Source organism: Mauremys mutica, chromosome 5 (assembly GCF_020497125.1).
Source record: "Mauremys mutica isolate MM-2020 ecotype Southern chromosome 5, ASM2049712v1, whole genome shotgun sequence".
Taxonomy (NCBI): domain Eukaryota; kingdom Metazoa; phylum Chordata; order Testudines; family Geoemydidae; genus Mauremys; species Mauremys mutica.
Window position 1 is genome coordinate 40843554 of NC_059076.1, and position 27215 is coordinate 40870768.

The window sequence follows — 27215 nt, forward strand, 5'->3', positions numbered from 1 at the left end:
TTGCCTTCCTGAATGTACCTGCATCAAGTTTTTTAATTCCCTGGGTTTCTTTTAATAAGTGACACAATTTAGGATGGGCATGCAGCACTTCCTGAGTTTTCCTCCTTTGGTGAACTTCCTGTAACTGAAATTCTCTGTCTTTTCCATATTCTGTTCCAACCATTCAACATACAACTCCTCATCTGACCTTTCACTGAAACTGCCTGCCTATTTTCCTTTTTCCCGTTCTTTAGCCCTGACAACCTCTTCAAATCCACCCTGTTCTCCCCTGAAATCGTCTGTGCCTAGCAGTTCCTCTTTTTCTGACTCTCCAGAGTGTTCACTAGTCCCTTTCTGTTCTCTTCCTGTCTGTGTCTAGCCCTGGACCAGGTAAGTGGGGGTGAGGGTCTATGTCCTAATGCTGGCTGGTCTTTCCCAGATCCCACCATAGCTACAGGAGTATAGGAAGTTGGATCATCTGATACTATATTAACAAAATATATAGGGGGTGGCTGCATATCTGTACACATATCTTCCTCACTCTCCATCTCTGGGACATCTTGGGCTTCCTGTCCTGTCTCACCCTCTATTTTTACTACCTGAAAATACGTGCTCTCCAGAATATCACAGGTTTGTTCCAACTCTTCAGGTCTTGGAACTAGTTCTGCAATTTTCACTTGCCCAAACATTCCTGGCCCACTGTTGCTTGATTTCTCCACACTGTAATCTCATCACTGTAGAGTCCCATCAGGGTTGCCATTATGTACTCTTTTATTTTATTTAAAGTAAATTTAGTGATGTTATATTACACCACTCTGGGTTCGGCTCCGGTTTCTACAGTTTCAAACTTAACAGAATGAAACTGCCTCTGGTGCTTTTCATAAATAGCTCTTTGTAATTGCTGCTTGCAGCATGTCAGTTCTTTTGCAAGACCATCTCTCTGATAAATAAGCATGGAATTCACTTCCAGTGTCTGAATAAGCTGCTCTCTCATTGCCTCACTAATCCTTTTCTCCCGGGATAAGGCTTGTTGTGCCTGATCCAGCTGGTCTATTTTCCTTCTCAGTTTTCTTCCTAAAATGTTACATGCAATATGTTCACAACCTATTGATATTCCCTTCACCTCCTGAAGTTTTCTCTTTAATGTTTCTTTCTTAAAAATGGAACAACTTAAGTTCCATGGATCTGGGTGGTCTTTGAGGTTTTGATTATTTGGAATTTTTGCTAACCCTCCATGATAAGTTTCAGTGTAGTCCCACGCAGAGGTCTCAAGGGGTTTCTGTGGGGCCACTGGGGCAACTGCCTGAACTGGCACCTGACCTTGTTCAATGACTGTCTTAGGAGTCCTCTATTAGGAAGGCGTCCCTCCCTTTCTCCCTATTGTCACTAAATATTCTCTGACTGAGAAGTGCATGTGGGGCTTTCTTCCCCTTCAACTGTTAGCAGCTGCATTACAGAATACACGGAGAGGAGGGGCGGAGATGAAGGTAACCCCACAATTTTTTTCTTCTACCCATATGCAAGTGCTGGCTCTCTCACACACAAGATCTATTTATCTATTTGATGATAATCTTCCCTCTTAAACATTACTCATCAGTAAGACATCTTAATCAATTTCAATAACTGCAGTATCAATGAGAGGATACTTCCTCTTTACATTTTACCTTGAACTCAGTTTTTACAATATCACATAGACAGATAAACGAAACCACATAGTAATGCAATAGAAAGCGCACAAAAAACAGGAACAAGCAAAACAGGAAGTTCCCTCTGTTAGTTACTGTGATCATGATATGATTCTCTTACCTGCATGAAATGATTCTTTTCAATTGATTTTTCACAAGTAGGGATACACAAACCATTCCCCTATTATCAAAGGTGGTCTTTTCTCTGTCTTCTCTTCTCTGTATTCACTAGAGTCCCATCAGGGTTGCCATTATGTACTCTTTTATTTTATTTAAAGTAAATTTAGTGATGTTATATTACACCACTCTGGGTTTGGCTCCGGTTTCTACAGTTTCAAACTTAACAGAATGAAACTGCCTCTGGTGCTTTTCTCAAATTTGGGGGTTCTAGGTACACATGAAGTCTAAGAACAATGACCACAGAAACAATCACAAGTACTAAGTCTTATCTGCATGATACGTTTTATTAAAGGAATAAGTACACTTTCTATGCATATAGAAATCCTACAAAAACAATGCAATAATTATAACTGTGGTCATACTCACCTCCTCAAAGATATTTTAGGGTCCTAAGGACCTATCGCCAATTTATCATGAGTAGAAGGATAGTTCCTGCTGGAGTTTTTCCTGTGGGTATTCCCACTTTTACTCAACCAGGGAACTCTTTATATATTGCAATTCTAACCATGCCTAACACCTTATGCAGAAGATGTCTGCCTGCTGTCCCTGATCTGTACTTTTACATCCCATGAATATTGGGCTGCCCCATTTTTTGTAGTTCCTCATTCTCATTAGCATCTACGCATGACAGGTACTCTGCAGTCAAGACAGACATTCAAAGCTGTTATAATCAGGTGTGTCATGGTCTCAGACAATTCATTGTGGTCTATTGCAATCCCCCAATGGCACATCTTTACAGTAATCTTGTGACCTTTGGTGCATAGAGTTATTACTAGGTGACCCATGCAGGTTAAGCATTCTTAAGCCTATGGCCTATTAGGGTTAAGCTAAAATCTTACAGGCCTATAGGCCTTGTGTTACATGGTAATTTTTAGTAATTGTTGTTCTCTTCTGGACCATTATAGCAATTTTCTTTAAAAAATAAAGGAAAAGAGATATCATGAATTAAAAAATTAGTATTTTTTAAATCTTGTAATTTTAAAACATTTTGGGTTATGACTTTTATGAGGTTTGCTACAAAAATAGTTTTGAAATAACATTAACATTTTCAAATGCTATTGCTGCCTCTGCACCTGCTGATCTGAAACAAAAAATTAAAACAAAAAGTATTCACTGCAGGTGATTGAGAAGACACGAGGAACTCTTTAAAAAAGGAATTACTAAGTATTTATTTAGACTTTTACTGCTCTACAATTAATGAGCTCCATCCATCGGTCGCTTGGTGGTGGTGGTGTCTGTAGATGTAGGTGGAAGAGAGAGAGCATGGCAAAATGTCTTTCCCTTTTATCATGTCCTTTCTTTTCTCTTTGCTTTGCCCCCCCCCCACTTTCAGAGTCAGGTGAGCATTACCTCATCTTAGTCCCAAACTGACCAAAAGAAGGGGGTGACTCCCTCGAGGGTCTAACACAGTAGTTCTCAAACTTTTGTACCAGTGATCCCATTCACATAGCAATCCTCTGAGTGCAACCGTCACTTATAAATTAAAAATACTTTTTAATATATTTAATGCCATTATAAATGCTGGAAGCAAAGCGGTGTTTGGGGTGGAGGCTGACAGCTTGCGACCCTCCATGTTACAACCTTGCGATCCCCTGAGGGGTCTCGACCGCCAGTTTGAGAGCCCCTTGTCTAACAGGTTCTTTTGTTGCTGCCTAAGCCAGTGTCCCTTGTTCCTGTGAGGCTGGGCTGGGTTTGACCCATCCATGCCTTGATGAAGTGTGAACTGCCTCTCTGTTCTTAGAAAGTTTTTGCATGGGCTTGCTTTAAGCCATGAGGATACATTTTCAGCCTCATAACTATATACATGAAATTATAACCTATAACCTTACTGTAACAATTGCTATACCATCACTATAACAACCATACTCAGTGGATTATGAGCCTTCCGAAGACACCTAACTTGACAAACTTTGCACTGGATACCACACAGTCATTTTAGAAAGATGAACATGGGGGTGTAGGGTGTTCTGAGGTACAGAGCAGCACACCATGGTACCTTACCTACCAATTCTCTTATTGTTTTTAAAGTCCATTATCCTTATTTTGCTGTGCTCTCTTCTTCCTTAGTTAAAGTCCCCCATTACAACTAGGTTTTGTGTTTTGGATATTTCTTTTATTTTGTCTAGAAATGTCCCATTCACCTTATTATCCTTATCTTGAAAATACCCACAGCTAAATCAGATGTATAAAAATTGATTCTAATAAACTTTCATGCTTCAGGACATAAGCCACCTACTAACTCAAGGTGCTAGGAAGAAACTTCCTCTACATCCATTATTCGGTGATTGTTCACTATAAGGTTTCTTGGATCTCTGCAGAATCTGATCCTAGCCAATATTGAAGACAAGTACTGGAGTAGATGTACTACTGGTCAGATTCAGACTAGTAATTCCTCTGTTCCTATCTACATTCCTAACTTTTAAAAAAACTTACATGTTTAACCATCAGTACTTTGGAGCACAATGCAACCAGCACAACAGCGCCATGAAACAACATGGTCCAGCAGCCAATTGGTTCTGTATCCTAAGATTCAGATAATTCTGGTGCACTAGGACTTGGAATTTTGGGTTGTGGGAGCTGGGGAGGGGAGGATCCAAAAATTGTCCAGCTCCATCAGGATGCAGGTGAAGGAGCCCTGTTTTTTCATCACTGCTGCACAAGAGTGCGTAGGGGGTCTAGGGTTTTTTTTTGTTTTTTTTTTAATATCCTAATTGGTTAGGCTTGTTCATGCAGGAAGTGGAATTTTGGGGACTGGGCTTTATCCCAGAGTAGCAACTGAAAGTCCAGCAGCAATTCTACTCTCCCTTTCAAGTCTTGTTTTCCTAACATAAAAGTTTCCTCCATGTGGCTGATACCTACCTCCTTTTGCTCCAGAGGGCTGCTGAGGGAACGGACAGGCTGATTGGAGAGAGGGAGAGCCGGTCCCGCCTGCTGGAGGCGGGGATAAGGGACTGCCCTGTTGTATTGGGAGTCTGGGCAGTGTATGGAATTGGAAGGCGCTTGATTTGGAGAGCAGATCTCAGAGTGGGGGAAGAGGGTAAAACATACTCGATTTGGCTGACAGAACGACCTGGTAGTTGCATCAGCTTCCCCCTCCCGGGAGCTGCTCAGTGTGTCAACGTGGAGAGTGTGGACATAGGCTCTAGAGGACATATGTCATTATCAGTCCATGTGCACAGCGTGTGTCAGGGTGGCTGGGGCACAGCGCTGAAGGGAGAGGCGTGGAGGAGGCAGAAGGACCTGATGAGGAGTTGAGGGGGGCTGAGTTTGGGTCCCCTTCCCGATCCCCAGATTTCAGAGCCAGCAGAGTCCCGCAGGAGACTGAGAGGAGGGGGCAGCCGGGCTCTGCCTGTCCTGGGGAGCAGCCGCGGGCTTTCGGAAGAAAACCCAATTTGTATCAGGCACGGAAGAGGCCTGGGACGAGTCAGACAACCCACCTCCCCGAGCCCGTTGTTATTCCGTGTGACAACAGCGGCAGCGGGGAACACCCGCCGCTGTCTCCCGCCCAGCGGCCGGAGGCGCAGTCCCGAAGCAAGGTAAGGGGCGGAGGGGCAGGGCTGCGGGAAGACCTGGGTTATGCAGGACCTCTGTTCGGGGTGTCCGCGGGGCACGGTGGGAGTGCGGGTGGGCTGGAGGGGGGCACACGGGAGGATAGGGGCTTGCAGGGCAAGGCTCGGACGGGGTGTGGTGGGACTGAGGGGCAGGTGCGAGGAGGGGAAGGGGAAGAACGGGAGAGGGGCTGGGGAGGGCTCACGGGGCTGGTTAGCCGGGAGGGGGGGGGGGGATGCGCTCGCGCCTCGTCCGGTGCGTCTCTGCAGCCCGCACAACTTCGCTCCGGAGTCCCGCCGGAGCAGCGGGGCAGGAGAGCGGGGGTGGCTTCGGTGCGCGCCGGGGATGCGCTCGGCCCTGCAGCAGCGGCTGGTCACCGAGGTGCGGCGATTTACTGCAGGTTCAGCGACGGGTATTGGCCCCGAAGCGAGCTGCGAGGGGTAGAGGCAGGAGGCTTTTATCCTTCCTTGCGGACATGCAACCCCCTCAGCCATCATATGGTACGGAGCGGGCGGGGGCACAAAGCCCCTCACCGAGGGCCATGGGCAAGCGAAGAAGGTGACTGGGCTGGGGCCAGTGGCCCATTGGCGCCGGCAGGCAGAGGAGGGGCACGGTGGCTCTGGGAGGTGTGCAGATCTGAAACGGGGATTTTCCTGCTGCTGGGTGACTTGTCTCAGCAGAATAAGGGGGTAGGATGGAAACTGAAACTGACTTTATTGGCGCCAGTGGACTCCCCACTGGAGGATAGGGGGCTGCGCTGGGTGTCTGCACTGGACTCTTGGGGAAGATGCTGGTGAATGCATCTGTGTTGGTCTTGGGGAACCCACAGCAGTGTTAATACAAAGGCAGGTGCCAGCTTGCTCCAGGGTGGCTAGGCCTGGAGAGCTTGGGGAATAAAGCCTGGGCTAGAAGTAGCTAAGGGGAAAGAAAGGTTCTGCCGCTGTCCCTGACTATGCCTGTTTTATGGCTGCAATAGGGGCCTCCCCTTCATCCTAGTCTTACCCACTAAGGAACAGTGTGCATTAGATGAGATTGTGGAGTAGGTCTAGGTTTATAGGAGCTTCAGTTTTATGTGATAAAATGTCCCTAATGAGACAATCATGCTCAGTTTGCATTTTAAATTAACGTTTGCAGAGGTGGTTTGGCCAGTCACTTTGACAATAAAGGCCAACTATTCCTGCTTGATTACATAAAATTAGGCAGCTTAAATCCTTATTTGGGGGTCTACCACAAATATTTAAATGCCTAAACAGATTTAGGTGCCTTAATGTACCTACAGTTGAACATTTGGCCCTCAGAGAGCGTCTCCTACGTGTGCTGCCCTTTCACTGAATGATAAATTCAGTTTAATCAAAATTGCCTTGCTGTTTAATAGAGTTCCAAACAATTATTTGATTCCTACCTGCCCTACGGCTAAGAAGGTAGTTGAATCTTAGGCTAGGTCTACACTGTGGGGGAGGAGAGTGTTTTGACCTAAGATACGCAACTTCAGCTACGTAAATAGCGTAGCTGAAGTCGGTGTATCTTAGGTCGATTTACCTGGCCGTGAGGACAGCGGTGAGTCGACCGCTGCCGCTTCCCCATCGACTCCGCTTCCGCCTCTCGCCGCGGTGGAGGTCCAGAGTTGACGGCAGAGCGATCGGGGATCGATTTTATTGCATATACACTAGATGTGATAAATCAATCCCCAATAGATCGATTGCTACCCGCCGATCTGGCAGGTAGTGTAGACTTACCCTTAGATTGGGAAGGAAAGGTTTTAATGAGTTTTGGTGTCTTAATTTGTATTAGCCAGGATCTTACTTCAGGGCTTAATTGCTTGTTGTGTAAAATGACTAACATTTAAATGTTGAGATTTAATTAAATATAATTTAATCCACGTGTCTTTGTCAATGTGTTTGGGGGGTGCAAATCTAGAGCAGTGAGGGGGTATTTTCCCACCTTTCCTGCAACCCTGGGTGCCTTACAATGCCTTGCTACTATAGCTCCCAGTCTGAGATGCTCACAGTTAGCAAGAAGCATGCAGGTCACACCCGAGTGTCTGTGTGCTTAAATAGCCCTGGTTCAGAAGCTCTAACCCCACCAACCTGTCTACAACCCCTCTTTGGCTTCCACCAGCCTTAGTTACAACCAGCATTCCAGCAAGATGATTCCAACACATCCCCAATCCTGACTTTCTCCAAAACTGTGTGCCCTGAGTATCCAGCCCTTTCTTGGACAGCTCAGAGAAATAATAAAGTTTGTTGATTCTCTAAAGAGGCAAAACAACATCACAAGTTTTCAGTTTAACTGGGACTAAATACACCCTTCCCTTTAACCACAGCACTGAGTTCGTTTATAGTAAAATGAAAAGTTTATTTACAAAATAAACATAAGATTAAGTGAGTTCAAGTATAAGGAATGAAGATAGAAATAATCACAAGTAAAACCAAAACAAAATAGTCTTTATAAGTATAAAATTTAATCTAGCAAGATATAGGCTTTGTTCTCTCATCAGTCATTCTTCTTCCTAGCTATGGCTGACTTTCCCTCAATGTACAAAAGTACAAGGTGCTGCTTCCCTTTTCTTCTAATGTGAAAGATCTTTATGCTTGGAACATGCCACCATGCAACATGCCCCTTCGTGGCTGAGCATGATGTAGCAGATCTTTCCTCATCTGTAGCATATGCTGAGAGCTCCTCCAGCATATGCTACTCCAGCAGTCTCTCTTCTTGTGACTCAGCCAGGTCACTTGAAAGTCTCTCCCCTACTGAGGTATCAGTGTCCCAAACAGACAGCAACCTACATGACTCTAGTCCACTAGTATGATGCCTTCTGTCCCTCCAGGGTTCCTTTTCTGGCAGAGTAGTGGCCCAAGTTTTTTAACGAGTCTCAGTGAAACTGGAACTATTACAAAAACAACTTCCTCAGGCTTCAACCTTTAATCTATCCAGGGTCCTCCACTTCTCTATTCTTCTACAGGCTTAACTTGTTGGAGTCTTGCCTCTACTCTGTCTATCCCAAGGCTGTTGGCTGGCCTTTTCTCAGGGCTACTCCAGGAGTCTCCGTCACTCCTGCTGAACTATCCTATCAGGGCCCATCCCAAGATGTAAACTCCCTCCTGAAGCTCCTCTTCAGTTGAAAGCCTGCCTGGGCTTTTTTCCATGAGGCCCAGGTCCTGGCCTTTTGTCAGGCTCATCCCTGGACCATGTTCCACACCAGTAGCTTCTTTGTATCCCTCTGGCTTCCCTTTGCTACTACTCTGAGTACAACTAGTGAGTTCTTCCTTCTATCTTCACCCCCTTCTACTTTGGGCTTCCTCTCTTTACAGGAACTACTCAGCAGCTTCCCCATGGGACTCCTCTTTAATTAGACCTTCCCCACCTTCAGGGGCAGCTCTAGCCATTTCGCCGCCCCAAGCACGGCGGCATGCCGCGGGGGGCACTCTGCCGGTCGCCGGTCCCGCAGCTCCGGTGGACCTCCCACAGACGTGCTTGCGGAGGGTCCGCTGGTCCTGCGGCTCCGGTGGAACTCCCGCAGGTATGCCTGCGGATGCTTCACTGAAGCCGTGGGACCAGCGGACCCTCTGCAGGCACGCCTGTGGGAGGTCCACCAGAGCCGCCTGCCGCCCTCCCAGCGACCGGCAGAGCGCCCCCCGTGGCATGCCGCCCCAAGCACGTGCTTGGCATGCTAGGGCCTGGAGATGCCCCTGACCTCATCCTCCTGGTCTGGTGGTCTATAGCAGATGCCCATCACGACATCACCCTTGTTGCTCTTGCCTCTAAACTTAACCCAAAGACTCTCAGCAGGCTTTTCTCCAGTTTCATACTGGAGCTCTGAGCAATCATACTGTTCTCTTACATATAGTGCAACTCCTCCACCTTTTCTCCCCTGCCTGTCCTTTCTGAACAGCTTATACCCATCCATGACAGTGCTGTAGTCATGTGAGCTACCCCATCAAGTCTCTGTTATTCCAATCACATCACAGTTCATTGACTGTGCCAGGACTTCCAATTCTTCCTGCTTGCTGCTGAGGCTTCTTGGGTTCATATACAGGCACCTAAGATAACTAGTCGATTGCCCTGCTTTCTCAGTATGAATCAAGAGGCCTCCCTTGTTGCACCCTCCTTCTTGTGTTTCCTCCCAATATTCCACCTCCCCACTTAACTCAGGGCTTTGGTCTACATCCCCCAATGAACCTAGTTTAAAGCCCTCCTCACTAGGTTAGCAAGCCTGCCTGTGAAGATGCTCTTCCCTCTCTTCATTAAGTAGATCCCATCTGTGTCTAGCAATATTTCTTCCTGGAACAACATCCCATGATCGAAGAATCCAAAGCCCTCTCTCTGACACCGCCTGCATAACCACGTATTTATTTCCACAATTCGATGGTCCCTACCTGGGCCTTTTCCTTCAACAGGGAGGATGGACGAGAACATGACTTGCACCTCAAACTCCTTTATCCTTCTTCCCAGAGCTACATAGTCTACAGTGACCTGCTCAAGGTTATTCTTGGCAGTATCATTGGTGCCCACATGGAGAAGTAGGAAGGGGTAATTGTCAGAGGGCTTGATCAGTCTCAGCAGACACTGTCACATCCTGAATTCTAGCTCCAGGCAAGCAGCACACTTCTCGAGTTATGGCAGATGGATGACTCTGTCCCCTTTAGAAGGGAGTCCCCGACCACCATCATCCATCTCCTACTCTTGGAAGTGGTGGTCGAGGAAACCCCATCTCTAGGACAATGCATCCTATGCCTTGCAGTCGATAGGGTCTCCTTCTGATCCCTTCCCTCAAATGACTCTTCAAAACCATTCTCTGCCATAATACCTGTGCAGACAGCCTGAAAATGGTTTCTTACCTCTATCTGCATTGCGGGTACATGGGTTCTCCTCTTTCTTCTTCTGGAGGTCACCTGCTGCCAATTTTCTTCCCCATTCTGCACTGCCCTCTCTGATTCTTCATCATGCTGTGCCAGCAGTACCAAATGCTGACTTCTATCCAGAAAGTTTTGATTTTCTCTGATGCAATGCAGGGTTGATACTCAGGTCTCTAGTCCTTTAACCTTCTCTTCCAATATGGAGACCAGCTTGCACTTCCTACAGACGTACAGATGAAGTCCCTTCTATCCTCTGGGAGAAAGACAAACATAGCAAATCCTGTGCAGCAGCTGGTCACAACAGCTGATTGCTCACTATCCACATTGTCTTCCTTCTAAGAGCCTCTTAAAAAGTTGTATTTACTGCTCACAGAAGCCTGAAAGGCAACAACTCTGTGGGAACTCCTCCCAGACAAACTCCCTCTGTTTGCTTCTCCTCTGTTTCTCAATTAGACAGTTAGGCCCAGGTCCTGAAAACTTTTAACCACATACATAACTTTACTCATAAGTAGCCCCATTGACACCTATGGGCCTATTTACATGAATAGAGTTATGCACATGCTTAAATGTTTGCAGCACTGGGGCCTGAGACAATGTATTTAGTGTAGGTTAGATAAGTGCCAATTGCCAAAAATAATACAATTATACTGAAAAGTATAATTGGCTTGTCCATTAGTGGCCTTTAATGTGGAAGCATCAAGAACCTCATTAAGGAAATTGTATGGATTAGAAGAACACTTTCCTTTGTCTGTCAGTTAACACTCTGCGGTTCCTTTGCTTACCATGCAGCTGCACAAAAAACGCTTAACTTTGAAGATCATGTGTTCCCTTAAGAAGAACTTTCAGCTAGAGGAGTATCCCAGAGATAAAGCTCAAGGACTGGGGCAGAAGGAGAACATTGTTTATTAAGGAATTTCCATTTGTGTGAGACTACAGAGAGAAACAGAGGCCTATAACAGCTGCTTCTTGGGACAGGGCAAAGTGCTTTATCTAAAGTTTCTGCAAGAGGTTGTCTGCATGCAGTTTGTTATCCTCTCTGTTCAAGGAAGCATTTTGTAAATAAACAAATTATTCAAGGAAAATGTCTGATTCTGCAGCACAGACTTCTTCTCCACATGGAAAAATTATCTGCAAACCTCCAAAACATGCTACTGCTTGGCAAAGGGGTAACAATATTATACTGCAGCAGCTGCTATGTAATAAGAAGGCAATAGCTGTATAATAAGATATATATATATTAATTTAACACCATTTGATCATCTTGAATTCTACAAATAATAATCAAATGGTGGTTAATATGCTAAAGAGATCTTATTAATTCTTGAGATGCCTTTAGATACACAAGTTAATAAATTAAATACCAATTAGCTTTTAATATCTAAGATCCAGAAATTGTTTAATAGATGTTTAGATACATTACTTGCTGTACCTTGAAATTATTAATTAGGATTTAACATATACTATCATATTACATTTAAATTAAATCCTTACAAGAAGAAGCATGACTAATGGGGACAGCAAATCTGTTGTAGAAAGTGTTCATGAAAAGTCATAGTCCTGGATTAGAGACATCTTGCCCTTAGATGGTTAGAACAGAGAATGTACATAACATGCCGCTAATCAGAAAATCTATTATGTTTCATCCAACTTTCCCCTTTTGTTAGTTAGGGACCTGGATACATTCCCACTCACAACATTCAAATACACATAAACAACAAAAGTGTGCTTAATGTCTTCTAAATATGTTAAGGCAGTTTAATGCCCCAAAGTGCTGAAAATCTAAATGGACCAGGGTTAAAGATGAGAGGAAGGAGATGCAATGAATAAGCAAAAAGAAGGAGGTGATGTATAGTAGGCATCTTGTTGAGTCTACGACTTGTATTTTTCCCCCACCATCACACTCAACCATACACACCACCACCACTTCCCCATTTGGCCCAGTGACCTTGGTTTTTTTAAGGTGTTTCTGCTGGACATGTAGCAAAGATAGTTGCTCAGCTCTGTAAAACAGGGCCTGGGGCAGGGCCAGCTCCAGGTCTTTTGCTGCCCCAAGCAAAAAAAAAAAAAGCCAGAGTGCTGCCACCGAAGGGAAAAAAAAAAAAAAAGGAGTGCCGCCCCTTGAAAAGAGCCACTCCCAAAGGGCCGGAATGCCGCCCATTGAGAGTTGCTGCCCCAGGCACATGCTTGGAACGCTGGTGCCTAGAGCCGGCCCTGCCCACCTTCCAAGTCCAGTCAGGTATATTAGTTGACCTCGGGCGCACACTAACCTTTTCACCACCAGTATGTTATACCAATATAATAAAAACCAGCAGGATCTTATTAAGAGGGATAAGGCAAAGATGCCACATTTATTGTAACTACCATAACAAAACAAAAGACAATGTTTTCCTAATTGTTTCTGTTACTACTTATTCCTTATACAAACACACACACACACACACACATATATTCATCCACACAATCATTCATTCAGGTTCTGTACAGATGTTATAGTTACCAGCCTAGATGTTGCTCATGCCAAGTTACTGGCCAGGTATCTTGGTCATGAGGATGGAGCCGAGTCTGTGTCAGATGCATCTGATGCTCCTGGAGGCTGGCAGCAGAACCATAGACTCAAAGTCCTTATTCTTTAGAGTCCAGTTTTATAGGGATTTTCCCTATGTTAGTTCATAGGAGTTGCTTCATTCTGCTGTTGCTAAATCAATCAGCAGATGGCTGGCTCCATGTTATTAGATGTTTTGTTTTTCCTTCCTTTGAGGTGTGGTGGGTGGATTCCAGTTTGCCCTCTGGGGGTCATCTGGTTGATCCCACTTGACACCTTCTTCAGCCGACACTGAATTCTTCAGGCTGGTGACTCCCTAACCATTCAGGCTTTGGCTACACTTGCATTTCAAAGCGCTGCCGCGGCAGCGCTTTGAAGCACTAAGTGTAGTCAAAGCGCCAGCGCTGGGAGAAAACTCTCCCAGCGCTGTCTGTACTCCACCTCCCTGTGGGGAATAACGGACAGCGCTGGGAGCGCGGCTCCCAGCGCTGGGGCTTTGACTACACTGGCGCTTTGTAGCGCCGCAATTTGCAGCGCTGCAGAGGGTGTGTTTTCACACCCTGCTGCAGCGCTGCAAATTTGTAAGTGTAGCCAAGCCCTCAGTCACATACATTCTCTATCTTAATCACATCTATTTCACTGTCTCTTTACTTTTTGGGGTGTTACCAATTTATGTGAGACTCCCTGTCTTTTAACAATCAAAGATAAAGTGAGATGAAAACTTACAGAGGGTGGGGGTCTCTATTTATACACTATAACAGCTACTGTTTTGGCTTACTTAGAGTTAATTAATGTTTAACAAGTTTTATACAAAGTATTTCTTTGAGCAGGCTTCACACAGACACAGCTGGTGGCTTGCAGGTTAGAATCACAAATTTACTTTTAACATAAACCTTTAGTTATGAGGCATCAATTAACAATAAGTCATTTTTCATATAAACCATGTCTAATATAAACCTTCTTTAATATCCCTACAAGTACAGGGTAAACACCCCAGCACAGTCCCCTTCCGTGCTCCTCATCTTATTCCCATTTCCCTCTTGAATTCACTTCCCATCCACACAAGCTTACTATGCATAGTCCCCACTGTGGACTTGGAGCACTGGAAGGGCAGAGTGTTCTGAAAAGGCCATTTGTTTACCATGTGATCCCCATTTTCTCTTCTTGCCTCTCATGAATTCACTTACCCTCTTATTCCCTTGTCATTGTTAAAAGGAAAGGGGGAAGCCAGCATGAGGGCACATTCTTCCTGTACCAGAGAAGAAATGGTCAGGAGACTCCCTGATGGGATACCCTCTCTCTTAGCATGCATAGCTGTTCATCTGACTACAGTTGGGAAGGCATGGAACCCACCCACTTCAGATTCTCCTGCCTGATGAGGCCTCATTTAAATCAGCCATGGGGGAGAGAGAAAGAGCTCTGGAGAAACACAGTACCCCCACCATAGAAGAAGAAGCAGAAAAAAAAGGAAAGATGTGGGCAGAGGGGAGAATCTCTTCCACAGGGTAGTTTCACTCCTCTGAGTTTGACCCTAGCAGGTTCCTTTTATTTCCTGTTTGTGATTAGTTATAGTGGGATGCTCCTTCTGCCATAGTAATGCAGCTGGGCTCTGGATCAATTTGTTAGCCTTCCTGTGAATGCCAGGTGTATGTGGTTATCCCATTACTATAGCTCTCATAAAATCTCTCAGTGACTATATTCTGAAATGTTGTTTGTCACCCTGGAGCAACTTACCCCGCTCAGTGAACTTCACCTTACATAACATTGTGATTTTCCTCACACCTCATTCTGCATCTTGTTTATATTGTATTGCTCCTTGCATAGTAAAAAAAAGTCCAGATTTAGCATCATTCCACAAATGTGTGTTTAGCTGGGGAAGGCCTCTGTTTGCATTTACTACGCTCCCTTTTCTGTTCTTCCGGCTCCCCCCACACTCCTAGCAACTACATGCATTTTGAACTCTCATCACCAGTGGACGGTTACAGCATGTGAGTTGCATCCTGCTAGCACTCACAACTCTCCAGGTGAAGTAAGCCAAAGTAACCATTTACACTACTCATTAATTTTCCCATTTCTCCAAATTATACCTTAACTTACACTTCTGCAGTTCCATTCAAAGCACCAGTCTTCCGTGGGTGTAACAAAGCAGAATTTAGTCCAAAATTGGTGAAGAAAGAGGCTTAAAACTTCAGAATGCTCTACCAAAACTCCTTCAAATCCATCCTATGAAACGTTAGCAAATGTAAAGAGAACAGCAAACAAAATATTCAACTTGGGTGCTTAAATTAGACAACTAAATTCATATTTAGGTACATAAACAAGTGATTTTGAAAAGTGCTAAGTGCCCACAGCTGTCAGGGGCTTCAAACATTTCTTTACAGATGTAGGTATCTAACCTGAAGCACCCAAGTCTGAAAATGTTGGTCAGGAGCTCTATAAGAACACCATTAAACTAGTAGAATATTAGAATTGCAAGTATCTTTTCAAAAACCCACTCTATACATTAAGATAAAAACAAATAGAATGCTAAGAATATTCTGCATATAGTGCATAGGAGTTTCTAAGAAGCCCTGAGTTTCTAAAAAGGGCAATGTATATTTGTTTTATTTATTTTAATAGTTATAGTAAATGTTTTACCATGCTGGAAGGCAGAGAGAATGTGTGCTGAATAATCCTGCTGTGTTTGAGGTGTGAGCTAGGGTTCCAAGCAGCTTGGCATCATTATGACTTAAGTGGTTTTAAGAACATGAAGCTGGGGAAACTTTAAGCATCTAAGGAATCTAAGTGCTATAAGGTTAGGGGGCAGCTGAGCAGAGTTTTAAGAGTAAATATCTCCACTTAAAATCATTGTTGGTCATGTGTATTATTTACATTATGCAGGTATTCTAGGTATTTTCCAATACAAAGTGATGGTGACACTTTGTTCAGGTTTTACATCCAAGCTGTCCCCAGCAGCCTCCTGCCCTACCAGCTGCAAACTCAGTTATTCTCCTCTTTATATTGGCTCTCTATCCTTGATACAAAAACTTTGTTTTTTAAATAAGCACGCTACATTCATCTCCCCTACATTTTCCCTCAAAAATTAACCTCCCTGCATCTTCCCAGCCTCAGCATCCTTACATGAATCCCTCCCGACATTCCTCGTTGATCTTCATTCACTGCTGACATCATAGATTGGCAGGAAGTGTACTGGGGATGTGAAAACATGCTGCTACATCTCCATCAACAATTGGAGTCTTTCTCTTCTGATGTGCAAGCTCAGAAGGGGTACTGTTGGGGCTCCTACTTTATATGTCAGAGGGGTACTGTTGGGGCTCCTACTTTATATGTCATTCTGATGTGGGAGATGAGTCTCCTGGACCAAGTGCCCATGGGATTTACAGTTGCTTAGTCTAGAGTGGGTGAGCAGTAATTAATAATATTACTGTGGCACCCAGTAATTGACTACTGTGAACATGAGCTCAATACTGAAACTTGCAAGACAAGGACACAGGTTCAAAATGACATTTGAATGACAAAAGTCTTCCATTTTTTAAAAAAATATGCTGCTAGGCTCAGTAGATTTTTCCAGAATCCAATAATCTTTTCAGAAAAGAAATATTTAAAAATTCACACAGCCTTAGTCAGCACTGCATCAGTCTCTAAAGTCTGCTCTCTTGTCATGACGACCTAGTCAAGCTTGAAATTTCTATATTGCTGTTTATTATAACTAACATGAATGTGCAAACCATAACATATTATGTATTTCATATAACAAGTACTAACTTTTAGGTACTTCATGTTCATTAGTTTTCATATTTAATACAATACTTTTTTTTAATATATGTAGGCTTAGATGAAAACTAATGGACATGGTGTACCTTACAAATTAGTACTTGTTATATGAAATATATAATACACTGAGAAGCAATATTTATAGAGGCAGGAAAGCAGGTTTATTCTGAGTAAGGGGCAGTTTCAAATCCAAGCTCTGATAATCAGAAATAAAACTTACGGGAATCTTTTACTTTTACTCTGTCATAGGAAAGTGAAAAGGTGTAAAGTATTAAACTAGTTCTGTTGATTTTTATCCTTCATGCTAAGGAAAGTACCTTTAAGTGTATAAATTCTAAAACAAAGTCAAATCAAGGATGACCAAGCTATAAGATATATCATTTTGAAATGTCCTACAGGATCAATGATTTAAGGGTTGTGTGAACCAGTGCCCTTCAAAAATGGTCTTCTGGAAAAAAAGTAACTTAGACTCATAGACTTTAAGGTCAGAAGGGACCATTATGATCATCTAGTCTGACCTCCTGCACAATGCAGGCCACAGAATCCTACCCATCCACTTCTATAACAAACCCCTAGCCTATGTCTGAGTTATTGAAGTCTTCAAATTGTGGTTTGAAGACCTCAAGCTGCAGAGAATCCTTCAGCAAGTGACTCATGCCCAATGCTGCAGAGGAAGGCGAAAAACCTCCAGGGCCTCTGCCAATCTGCCCTGGAGGAAAATCCCTTCTCAACCCCAAATATGGCGATCAGTTAAACCCTGAGCATGTGGGCAAGACTCACTTGCCAGCACCCAGGAAAGAATTCTCTGCAGTAACTCAGATCCCATCCCATCTAACATCCCATCACAGACAACTGGGCATACTTACCTGCTGATAATCAAAGATCAATTGCCAAAATTAATTGCCAAAATTAGGCTCTCCCATCATACCATCCCTTCCATAAACTTATCAAGCTTAGTCTTAAAGCCAGATATGTCTTTTGCCCCCACTACTCCCCTTGGAAGGCTGTTCCAGAACTTCACTCCTCTAATGGTTAGAAACCTTCGTCTAATTTCAAGTCTAAACTTCCTAGTCTCCAGTTTATACCCATTTGTTCTTGTGTCCACATTGGTACTATGCTTAAATAATTCCTCTCCCGCCCTAATATTAATCCCTCTGATATATTTATAAAGAGCAATCATATCCCCTCTCAACCTTCTTTTGGTTAGGCTAAACAAGCCAAGCTCTTCGAGTCTCCTTTCATAAGACAGGTTTTACATTCCTCGGATCATCCTAGTAGCCCATCTCTGAACCTGTTCCAGTTTGAATTCATCCACAACTTACACAAACCTTAATAAATAAAGTTACTTTAATTGATCTGAATTGAACAAGCTTGCCAGCAAGCATAATTAAAACATGTATTTTAATAAAGTTTTATTTCCACTACAGTATTTGACATACCTGATATATCTTACTTTGCAATTTTAATCATGTGATTTAGTAAAGTTTGGTCACTTGTTGTAGAATGAAGCAAAACAAAATAATTCTTTATTGCCCATTTAATGCTTCTAGATGCTTGGCTGTCATATTGTTGGGGACTCTGGTACCCCAAACGGCAAAGTTCATTGTCTGACCGCGAGAGACAGGCAACACCAGCAAAGTTCAAATATAATGCTCTTTATTGAAGTGTGCACACGACAATAGAGAGCGAGCTCGTCTCCAAAGAGAACCAGCTAACTTCTTTGCAAAATTACCTAGGTTTATATAGACAGCTCCGTCGCATCATCATAATTGCAATTAACTAGTTAAGTAGCCACCCCCCTTCTTTTGAAACTAGAAACTGTTACCATACATTCTTTTTTATGTTCTACAAGATTAAATGTTTTACATGATTTATGATACCTTAACAAGCATATTTTAAGTCCGTATAAATGTTAACCCTTTTCCCTTTAGCATGAGGGCAGGCTGCGGAGAGGGCTTTTAACTCTGCAGCTTGGGCACTCACCCCGGGAGAAAGAGCTTCCCTTATTGATACAGTCTGCCTATCAGTAACTGCATATCCAGAGTGTCTGATTTCTTCACGAACAAATGCAGATCCATTTACAAACAACTTTTCTTTTTCAATGTCCTTCTGCACCACAATAATGACAACCACTACTTCTAACTTCTTCTTTACGTCCTCCGCCTCTTGCTGCTTTTTCTTTTTTCCATTCATTCCATCCACCTCTGTTCCATCCGTGAACTTTTCCCCTTCCCCCGGTCATTGCTGCTGCCAACAGTGACACTTGCTCCTTAATATCCTTCTGCCTTTCCTTCCTTTTCTCTTTTTTTTTTCTCCTCTCTCTTATTAAATATTCTAGTAGCAACACTAACTACTTTAGACAAACTTTTCCCTGCATACCATCTGGATGCTCTCTAAATCTCTGCACATTGTGACATGGAAACCATTTTAACCATCTCCTTTCCATGATCAGTTTCAGGATTCAAATTACCATGCTTTCTAATTTTACAAATCAGTCGAGCACAAAAGTCAGAGGGGTGCTCGTCTGGACGCTGAACACAAGCAGTCACCTTGCTCCAATTTGGAGCAATCTCCCCTGCATTTCTAATGCCATTTAAAACAGCTTTCAAAAATTTATCCAACTTTGTCTTTTGAACTGGATTGTTGGGATTCCAATTAGGATCAGTAATTGGCCAAGGTGCATTCAAATGACCTGCAGATTTTTCTTTTACTTTTTGTCTTTCATCTTCTGTCATGAGAATATCTATTTACTGATTTACATTTGCCCAAGTGGGCACATGAGTGAAAAGGATTGTGCAGAACATTTGTTCCACTGCCTCAGGATTGTTTCATAAGTGAGGCATAGTGCACAGCCAGTTAAACAAATCTGAAGTTGCAAACAGGGTAAAACCATCTCATGTCCCCCAGCAACCAGTGGAACCGGATAAGTTCTCCACGGGACTTGTAATATCAGGGGTGTCTCAGAAACATTCTTCCTCATGGAGTTAAGTAACCTAGTGGGGGTCCACAAGGGCGAGGACGAGGGTTGCTGTAATATTGGGAGTGTTTGAGAGGCAGCCCCTGGCCAAGTTTGCAAAAGGCTGGCTGGAAGCTGCACAGAGGGAGTGGGGCTGCCTGATTCCTCTGAAGATGAGGGAACATCACTCTGAGCTCCCCCTTGATTCTCCTCTGTCCCTGAACTGTCCCTAACCTGCTTTTGAATCCTTGCACTCCATTTTCACAAGAGCTCTCCATACAAACAGCTTCAAAAACTACCCATCCCTCCATGGGTTTATAATTATACCATACAAACAAATAATTCATTTGTCCCGGGCTAAGATCAACCAAAATATTCCTTAAGGAGTTCATTCTATCTGTGGAAAAGGTTCCACACTCCGGCCAATCTTTAGTCGGGGACAAATGAGTGGTGAAAGAAGGCCATTGTATTTGACATAAATTTCTCATTTTAGATTTACCCAAACCAGCTGTCCCCGAGATTTCCTTCCAATCTCTGAGTATCAGAGACAACGGGGTGTCCCCCGGGCACTTACTGCCAAATTGTCCCATTTGGTGAAAGAAAGGGACTGTAACCCCTCTTTCCCCGCGTCGAGCGCTCGCTTACCTCTCCAGGGGACTCGAACACCTGGACTGGGACTCAAACCCTGGCTGAGACTCTAACCCAGACAACTTGGATCCTGTGCAAACCTGGACTGGGACTCTAACCCAGACCTGGACTGGGACTCTAACCCAGACCTAAGTTGTCAGAGATTCGAACCCCGGCAACCTGCACTGGGACTCAAACCCAGGCAACCTTGACCCTACTCAACGGGTAGGTGGACGTTGCTGGATTTCTACGAGCTTCAGCTGGTTCACAGAACTCGCCTTATCGCCAACGCAGAGATCAGATCACCAGGCAAAGCTCTTCTAAACCAGAAGATGCGCGCTGCGTTGCCTCAGTGTCCAATCCCCCGCTGGAGAGTCAGACGAGTCCCGGCGGAGTCGCCAAAAGTTGTTGGGGACTCTGGTACCCCAAACGGCAAAGTTCGTTGTCTGACCGCGAGAGACAGGCAACACCAGCAAAGTTCAAATATAATGCTCTTTATTGAAGAGTGCACACGACAATAGAGAGCGAGCTCGTCTCCAAAGAGAACCAGCTAACTTCTTTGCAAAATTACCTAGGTTTATATAGACAACTCCGTCGCATCATCATAATTGCAATTAACTAGTTAAGTAGCCACCCCCCTTCTTTTGAAACTAGAAACTGTTACCATACATTCTTTTTTATGTTCTACAAGATTAAATGTTTTACATGATTTATGATACCTTAACAATCACTAATCAATCTAAAATGTAATTGTTAGGAATAGACATAGAACAGAAACAGGGAGTACTGCACAGGGAGTCTGGAAGTTTGGAATCTTGGCTTCTTATGAGTTCTTTAAACAAATTGTTTTTACCTCTGTACGTTTGGTACCCTGCTAGGAATACAGTCCCTTTCTTATCTCATGGTTGCTTAACTTTGTGAGAGACAGACCTGCAACTCCCTGGGACTTTCCACTTATGAATTACCCATAAACCTCTGTTAGGCTGTTAGCTTGACTTTGTTCAGGTTGACACAACTAGCTTTGGGTTACATTTTATTTAGGCCTAACAATATGATGGTGTGAAATGGGGATAGCTTGTACCATGCTGGAGCTAGCTATATTAGAAACAAAATACCAGGGCATCACTTCTCCCCCTAAATGGTTTATTTTAAAATTAAACCTCAGTCTGAGTAAAATAAAATAATTATTGTTTTTTATCAAACCACTGCTGTTTCAAACTCTGTTGTTGATCCTTTCGGTCAAATTCTGCACTATGACCCGTAGAATCCTACTGAAGTATCCAAGAGCACATAGCCTGCATTCTTCTCAGCCCTCTCAAAGACGTAAACAAGCCTTTTAAAATACATCTACTGTTCATCATATTGCACTGTAACTTCTCTCCTCTGCCACTTCCCACAGAGTAGTGCTGCCATGGAAAGACCTATAATTGATGGAAATGTTTTAAATAAACTGCAACTTTTGATACTTAAGAAAAAGTTCCTAATTTTATACTGTCATATGCTAGTCTACAGGCTTCAGACATGTTTCCTCCCTCCCACCAGAGGGAGACAAAATACTGAGGCTTTAATACAGTATCATCTTCATTACACATGCCACTTTGGTTGTCAGCCTCCGCCAGATGAAGGTCCGTGTAACCCGTGGGAGTTTAGGTAGGCCTGGTACCCTCTAAGGCTGTGGGGTTTGCCATCTACCCTTGGATTTCCCTATGCTCCCCTTGTGCCTACAGCACAGGCTGCTGGTTCTTTACTTCCCTCTGTGCTTCTGCCTGCGTGGGCCAGGAGTGACTGGGATTGAGCTGCTTCTGTGTGCTCCGCCCCCCCCAGACTCCAGGAGTGGCTCAGAGATCTTTGGTTAGAAGTCTCTTCTACCTCTCACTGTTTCCTGATACGGTACTGAGTGTAATACACACACTCTCTCTGCAGGTAAAAGGCTTTCCTCTCGTCCCCCTCATTTACTCTCATTCCTCCACTTTACCCGGGTGTCTGATAAGCAAATGGTGGTTAATGGCGACTGACTTGTGTGCTCTGTTCGGTTATTAAATTATATTGGTTATATTTTTGGTAGTAGCGAAGCTTCACAAGAAAAATATTTTGCATGAAGGTGAATATGTTTTGGCATTATTAAGATAGTGGACACCTGATATTATAATAAACTCATTAGCCCTGAACCTGTGATCCTCAGTTTCATAAATCGTCCATTGACTTGATTATTAGTTTTACCCTGTGTGAACAGATCCAACTTTAGTAGAACACACCTTTAATCTTTTTGATAGCAGTAGTAGCCCATCTAGGCTGTTCCAACATTGTCTTCATTTCCTGTAATTCTAGAGCATGAAGTCTCATTTTAAGCATCTGTTTCGGAGAGTTACTGGTATTATGCTAGCAGAAATTATGTATCTCAATTATTATTAAACATTTGTATATTAGGACTATATCATGCTTTAGAAAATTTTGATTCTAAAGTATTTTTAAGGACTTTTCTTAAAACAATGTTTTAGATTACACCAGCACTTTTGGATGCAATTATCCAAGAGAGCTGCATGTTAGAAGTAAGCCTGACAGTTTTGGAAGAGAAAGAGAAGTTTGTCCCTCTAAGAATAATAATGTCACCACTGGCATGTCCCATCATGGCTGGACATGGTATAACAAGCTCTCCTTGACTACAGCACCCTGTTGCAGCTGCTCTAGTCCTTTAGTGATCTGCCTCATCTCATGACTTGGCCCTCCAGCCAATTCACTTTTTACCCATTGCAGGGTTATAGAGTCCAGTGCCCTTGCATCAGGTATTCAGCCACAGCTCTGGGCCCCAACATCTTTACACTCATGCATCTCAGGGTTTTCTAGTGTCCTTATCCTTCTGTGTGTGTGGGGGCGGGGGTGGGGAAGGGGGGCCTCACGCCACCTTCTCACAAGGCTGATAGAGAAACCTAGGCCTTCCCACTATAGTGCATCCCAGCCTAAAGACCCTTTGATAGGCAGGTAAAGTCTATCTACTCAGACCTGCTCCCGACCCTGTCACTTATACCTGTTACCAGGCATCCCCCACAGCCTCTCTACATTCACCCCTCCGCCAGGGGTGGGACTCGTGTGTCTCCCTTAGAATCCCTCAACAAATCCCAAACCCAAAATACAAACAAACTAACTCTGCCCTCCTTGAGGTTGACCTTTTATCTCTGTTAAGCATCCCCCTTTCTGTTCAAGGTCTCGGTCTCTTTAGAAGTCCAGATTCTTCCCTTTTACCTAGGCTCCTATTCTCAATGGACTACAGAGTTTCTTCCTATTGTCCATCTAGTCTGGGCATTGTCTCTTTATTCTAATCATACACCTCCTTACCCAGCTGGGGCTCCTCTTTATTTGTCCCTGGCCTATCTCCCAGGAGCAATCAGGTGCCTTAATTGACTCTCCAGTTCCAGTTAACCTTTTCATTATTATGAATGCTACATACTCCATTATAGCCCCTTTTAAGTAAGGTGCATTTAATACTGATTCTTCTTCATTATTTTCTTCTTCAATGTAAAAGTTTGTTTAATCTACCTCTAAATTTGTATTAGATGAAGTCAGGTAAAATTGGGTATATAAACAGCTGTCTACCCCCAAAAACTGCCATAAGTTGTCCGGCAAGCATCTCAAATCTTTATACAAAATCAGCTGACTCTCCCAGTAAACCCCCCTGGCAGTCAGAACAAACCGATCAGTGCTTTGACTGAAGCCATCAGATCTGTTCTCCACTTCCCACCTAGCAGATGTAATATTTTTATATCATGCTCTCAAACCCTGTATGCTGCTTCAATGGATGGATTGGGGGTGCAGCAGTTATTATTCAAAATGAGATGAATAAAGAGTAAATGCAATATTCTGTCTTCAGCTGTATGTGCAGGGCTCCCATTGACTTCTTAAAAGGCTCATTCAGTGACTTGAATAGGAGCCCATACCTGCAGCCAAGGCCAAAGTTTGTACCTATTCATTTTCATACCTAAAAAATTACAAGACAGAATAATACCCTGTTTCAGTGATCCACAACAAGATACATGATATGAAAACCTTAATATAAATCAATATGTCTGCTGTAGTTGCTGTAGGATCTTTCTCCCCCACACTGCACAATGCATTATTTCTACACTCCAAGGTTTTGTGGGTCTGTAGACCTTTGGTACCGTCATCCCTGTTAGAACTCCACTGGCTGCAGTAGAATGACATGAGAGTGGCCCATTTTCTTTACACTTCCGTAGCAAGTTTGTTTCTTACCCCAAATTGCAGATTCCTAACTTTCTCTTTAAAGCCCACTCTCAGTGGTTCTGAGTGAATTTAGTGCTCACAAAAAATACTGGAGTGACTAGACTGATTTACCTGTAGAACATGTAGAACACAGACAGCATCATTACAAACATAGGTTTCAAACCTGCAGATGATAGCTTGCAGGTGGAGCAGTCCAGCTGCACTTGCTCAGTTGCAGTATCTTGCCTTCCCTCATATCTGACCTGGTGGGACCACCTTTAATGGCAAGACAGTAAGTCAGTCTCCCTGTTCATTCAGTCATTTTCCTTTCTTCTAAGACTGATGATATGTGGTCTAATTAATGCTAATTTGGTGGCATTGCCTTGTAACACTCCCAATATGAGTGCTGCATGACTGACATTAAAACTAACCCTCCCCCCAAACATACTGTACAATTCTTTAATTTTTTCCCCCAAAGGTATTTTGTTTGGAATAAAATTGGAAAGTAAGTCCTTTTCTTCTTTTCTGTTCATTCCCCTCTTTTTGATGTCCTCTGCATGATGTATATGGCTTGTAACCTTCTGAAATGTCACCTGCTTTCTGTTTGACTACTGCACCTAACCTTTGGTTTGGAATGCAGGCATATGATTTCCTTAAGTGCCTTTATAAAGCCATTCTATCAGTAATATAGCAGAGAATTCAGGGTGTGTCAGAATCATTGTCCAATAAAATTTACACCACACAAACTCTTGAGACCAACTTCAAACCAGGATATAAGTGGGTGCACCTCTGCTTAAGTCAGTGGAATTGGGCCAAGTCTGAACTTGGCCCCTCACCCACAATCCTAAGGTATTTGAGGTACGATAAAATGACTGGCATCCTGCCCTTACTTCAGTTCAGCAGTTTTAACTATAGTAATGACCTTCAGTAATGACCTTCACATTGTTTCTGATGTTTAAAAATACAAAAGAAAACACATTTTTAAAACATATAAGCCCATAATGGCCTGACCTGTATTTCCTTAATAAAGTGGTGCTTAATGAGAGTTTAGCCTAATTTGCCTCATTCAGCCAAAATTCCTGTTGACATCTGTGGGAGTTTGACCAGAGTAGAGAGAGTGTAGAATTGGGCCTTTGACAAAACTTGTGACATTGAAATCCACTTCATCCTTTTTTAAAATTTCTTGTTCTACTACTCTGTTTAAAACTGATTTCTGTATTCATCTCCCTGTCTCATTTTTTAATTCATTGATTTGTTTTGTTTTCATTTCTTTTTCCATTTTCAAATTTTAACTCTAGCAGTATAAATATTATTATTACTAGTAGTCATAATAACAAGAATAATCCCTACCTCTTATATAGCACTTTTCATCAGTGCTTTCCGAAAGAGGTCAGTAGCATTCTCATCAACATTATTAGCAACTTTCAGTCCCTAGCTGAACATTTCACCTATGATCTGTTTTATAGTGTGATAAATATGCTCTAGTATATAGTACTTCCCTAAGCAGCATTTGCTGTCATTGGTCATAGAAAGTGAGTCTGCCAGTAGTGATGACATCGTACTGCTTACAGTTTTGTTTTTCGTAGCATGAAGGGTGACCTCTGATGGCAGCACTAACAGATACATTTACTGATGTTGATTCTGATTGTGTGTGCCCCTTGGGTAATACAAAACAGTCTGACCTGCAATACTCCAGCCCTGGGCCGGTCTTAAGCAAATGTTATAACACATACCAAATTATATGATGAAGATCCACTCTCCATGTTTGGAAATTACAGATTTACAATCTTGTAATGATATGTATATATGTGGTTGAGAAAAACACAAGTCTAATAAACACATTAATGATTAACCCAGTTGCCCATCAATACTATTTGTCCCTTCCGATCTGCTCCAAATCAGGGAATATAATTTGATTTCATTCCAGTTTAATATTTTAAATAAAAAGCCCCAAAAGATTTTAACAGCTCCACAAACACAATTTATATTCCTTGCTCTGAAGTTTTGATTTTATTTAGGAGATTATAGGGTAATGAGAAAAAACAACATTGCAGGTGGGTGTAAAGATTCAAATAGTTAAATCTCTCAGAGCTTTTCCAAAGCAGTGGCTGTAATTTGCAGCCTACCTAAATCTCCATTTTTTCTGTTTTATAACTGAATAGTATCTTGTGATACATGTCCACCAGCTTTGAGAAGAGTCTAATTCATTGTTAATCAGGATTTGAATTCAGATCTCTAGGGGTGAAAATCTAGTTTATTAATCTGATGCTTTTCTGAGCTCCTTTATATGCTCTGGTATTTGTTAAGTTGTAGCAAGTAACTCAAAATCTTTTTGTAGGGTGATGAGAGATCTAGGGCTAGAAAGATTGCTCGTTTGCTGCCATTGCATCCCTGCTGCTTAATATGAAGGGCACCTTTTAATCCATAGTTTCACTTCTTGCTGGCTAGATTTAAAAAATAAACAAAAAAATTAGTGTGTTTTGAAGAGTGAATATGAGTGGATAGAAGGTAGTGGCATTAATATTAACAATGCTTTCCCTGTTTTGCCTGCTGGTAAAAATTACAAGCAGGCCACTTTTAGTTCAGTCAAGACACTGCTTTTTTTGCCCTATTAACTTCTCTGGGAGTTTACCCGGAAGTGCAAGAACAGGATCTAAAGTCTAGATTTTGCAAGATGCTCTACGAAGCTGGACCTCTGGGATGATGTCAAGCCTGACTGATTTCAGTGGGGCTCTACACAGGTGAAAGGGGCCTCTGTGGATCAAGCTGTAAGTCTGGAGGTTGAGTTTGATTTCAAGTGGATCGAAGAACAGTGAAATTGTTATTGCAATACTAGCTGCTGCTTTATCCGT

At 43.0% G+C, this 27215-nt stretch overlaps 1 protein-coding gene across 2 annotated transcripts in view; it reads left to right on the forward strand.

Annotated features, from left to right (window-relative positions):
* Positions 1-5251: 5251 nt before the first annotated feature.
* The window catches only part of UGT8 (UDP glycosyltransferase 8), a 78114-nt gene continuing 56150 nt past the window's right edge, over positions 5252-27215 (forward strand). Inside the window, exon 1 of one of the 2 annotated variants that reach the window (XM_045017242.1) lies at positions 5252-5380. Coding sequence is in view for 1 of the 2 variants with exons in the window: in XM_045017241.1 (XP_044873176.1) it covers positions 21768-21798 (31 nt within the window). In the remaining variant the exon portion in view is untranslated. Of the gene's footprint in view, positions 5381-21733; positions 21799-27215 lie in introns of those variants that run through there. The other variant, XM_045017241.1, reaches the window with a different exon arrangement.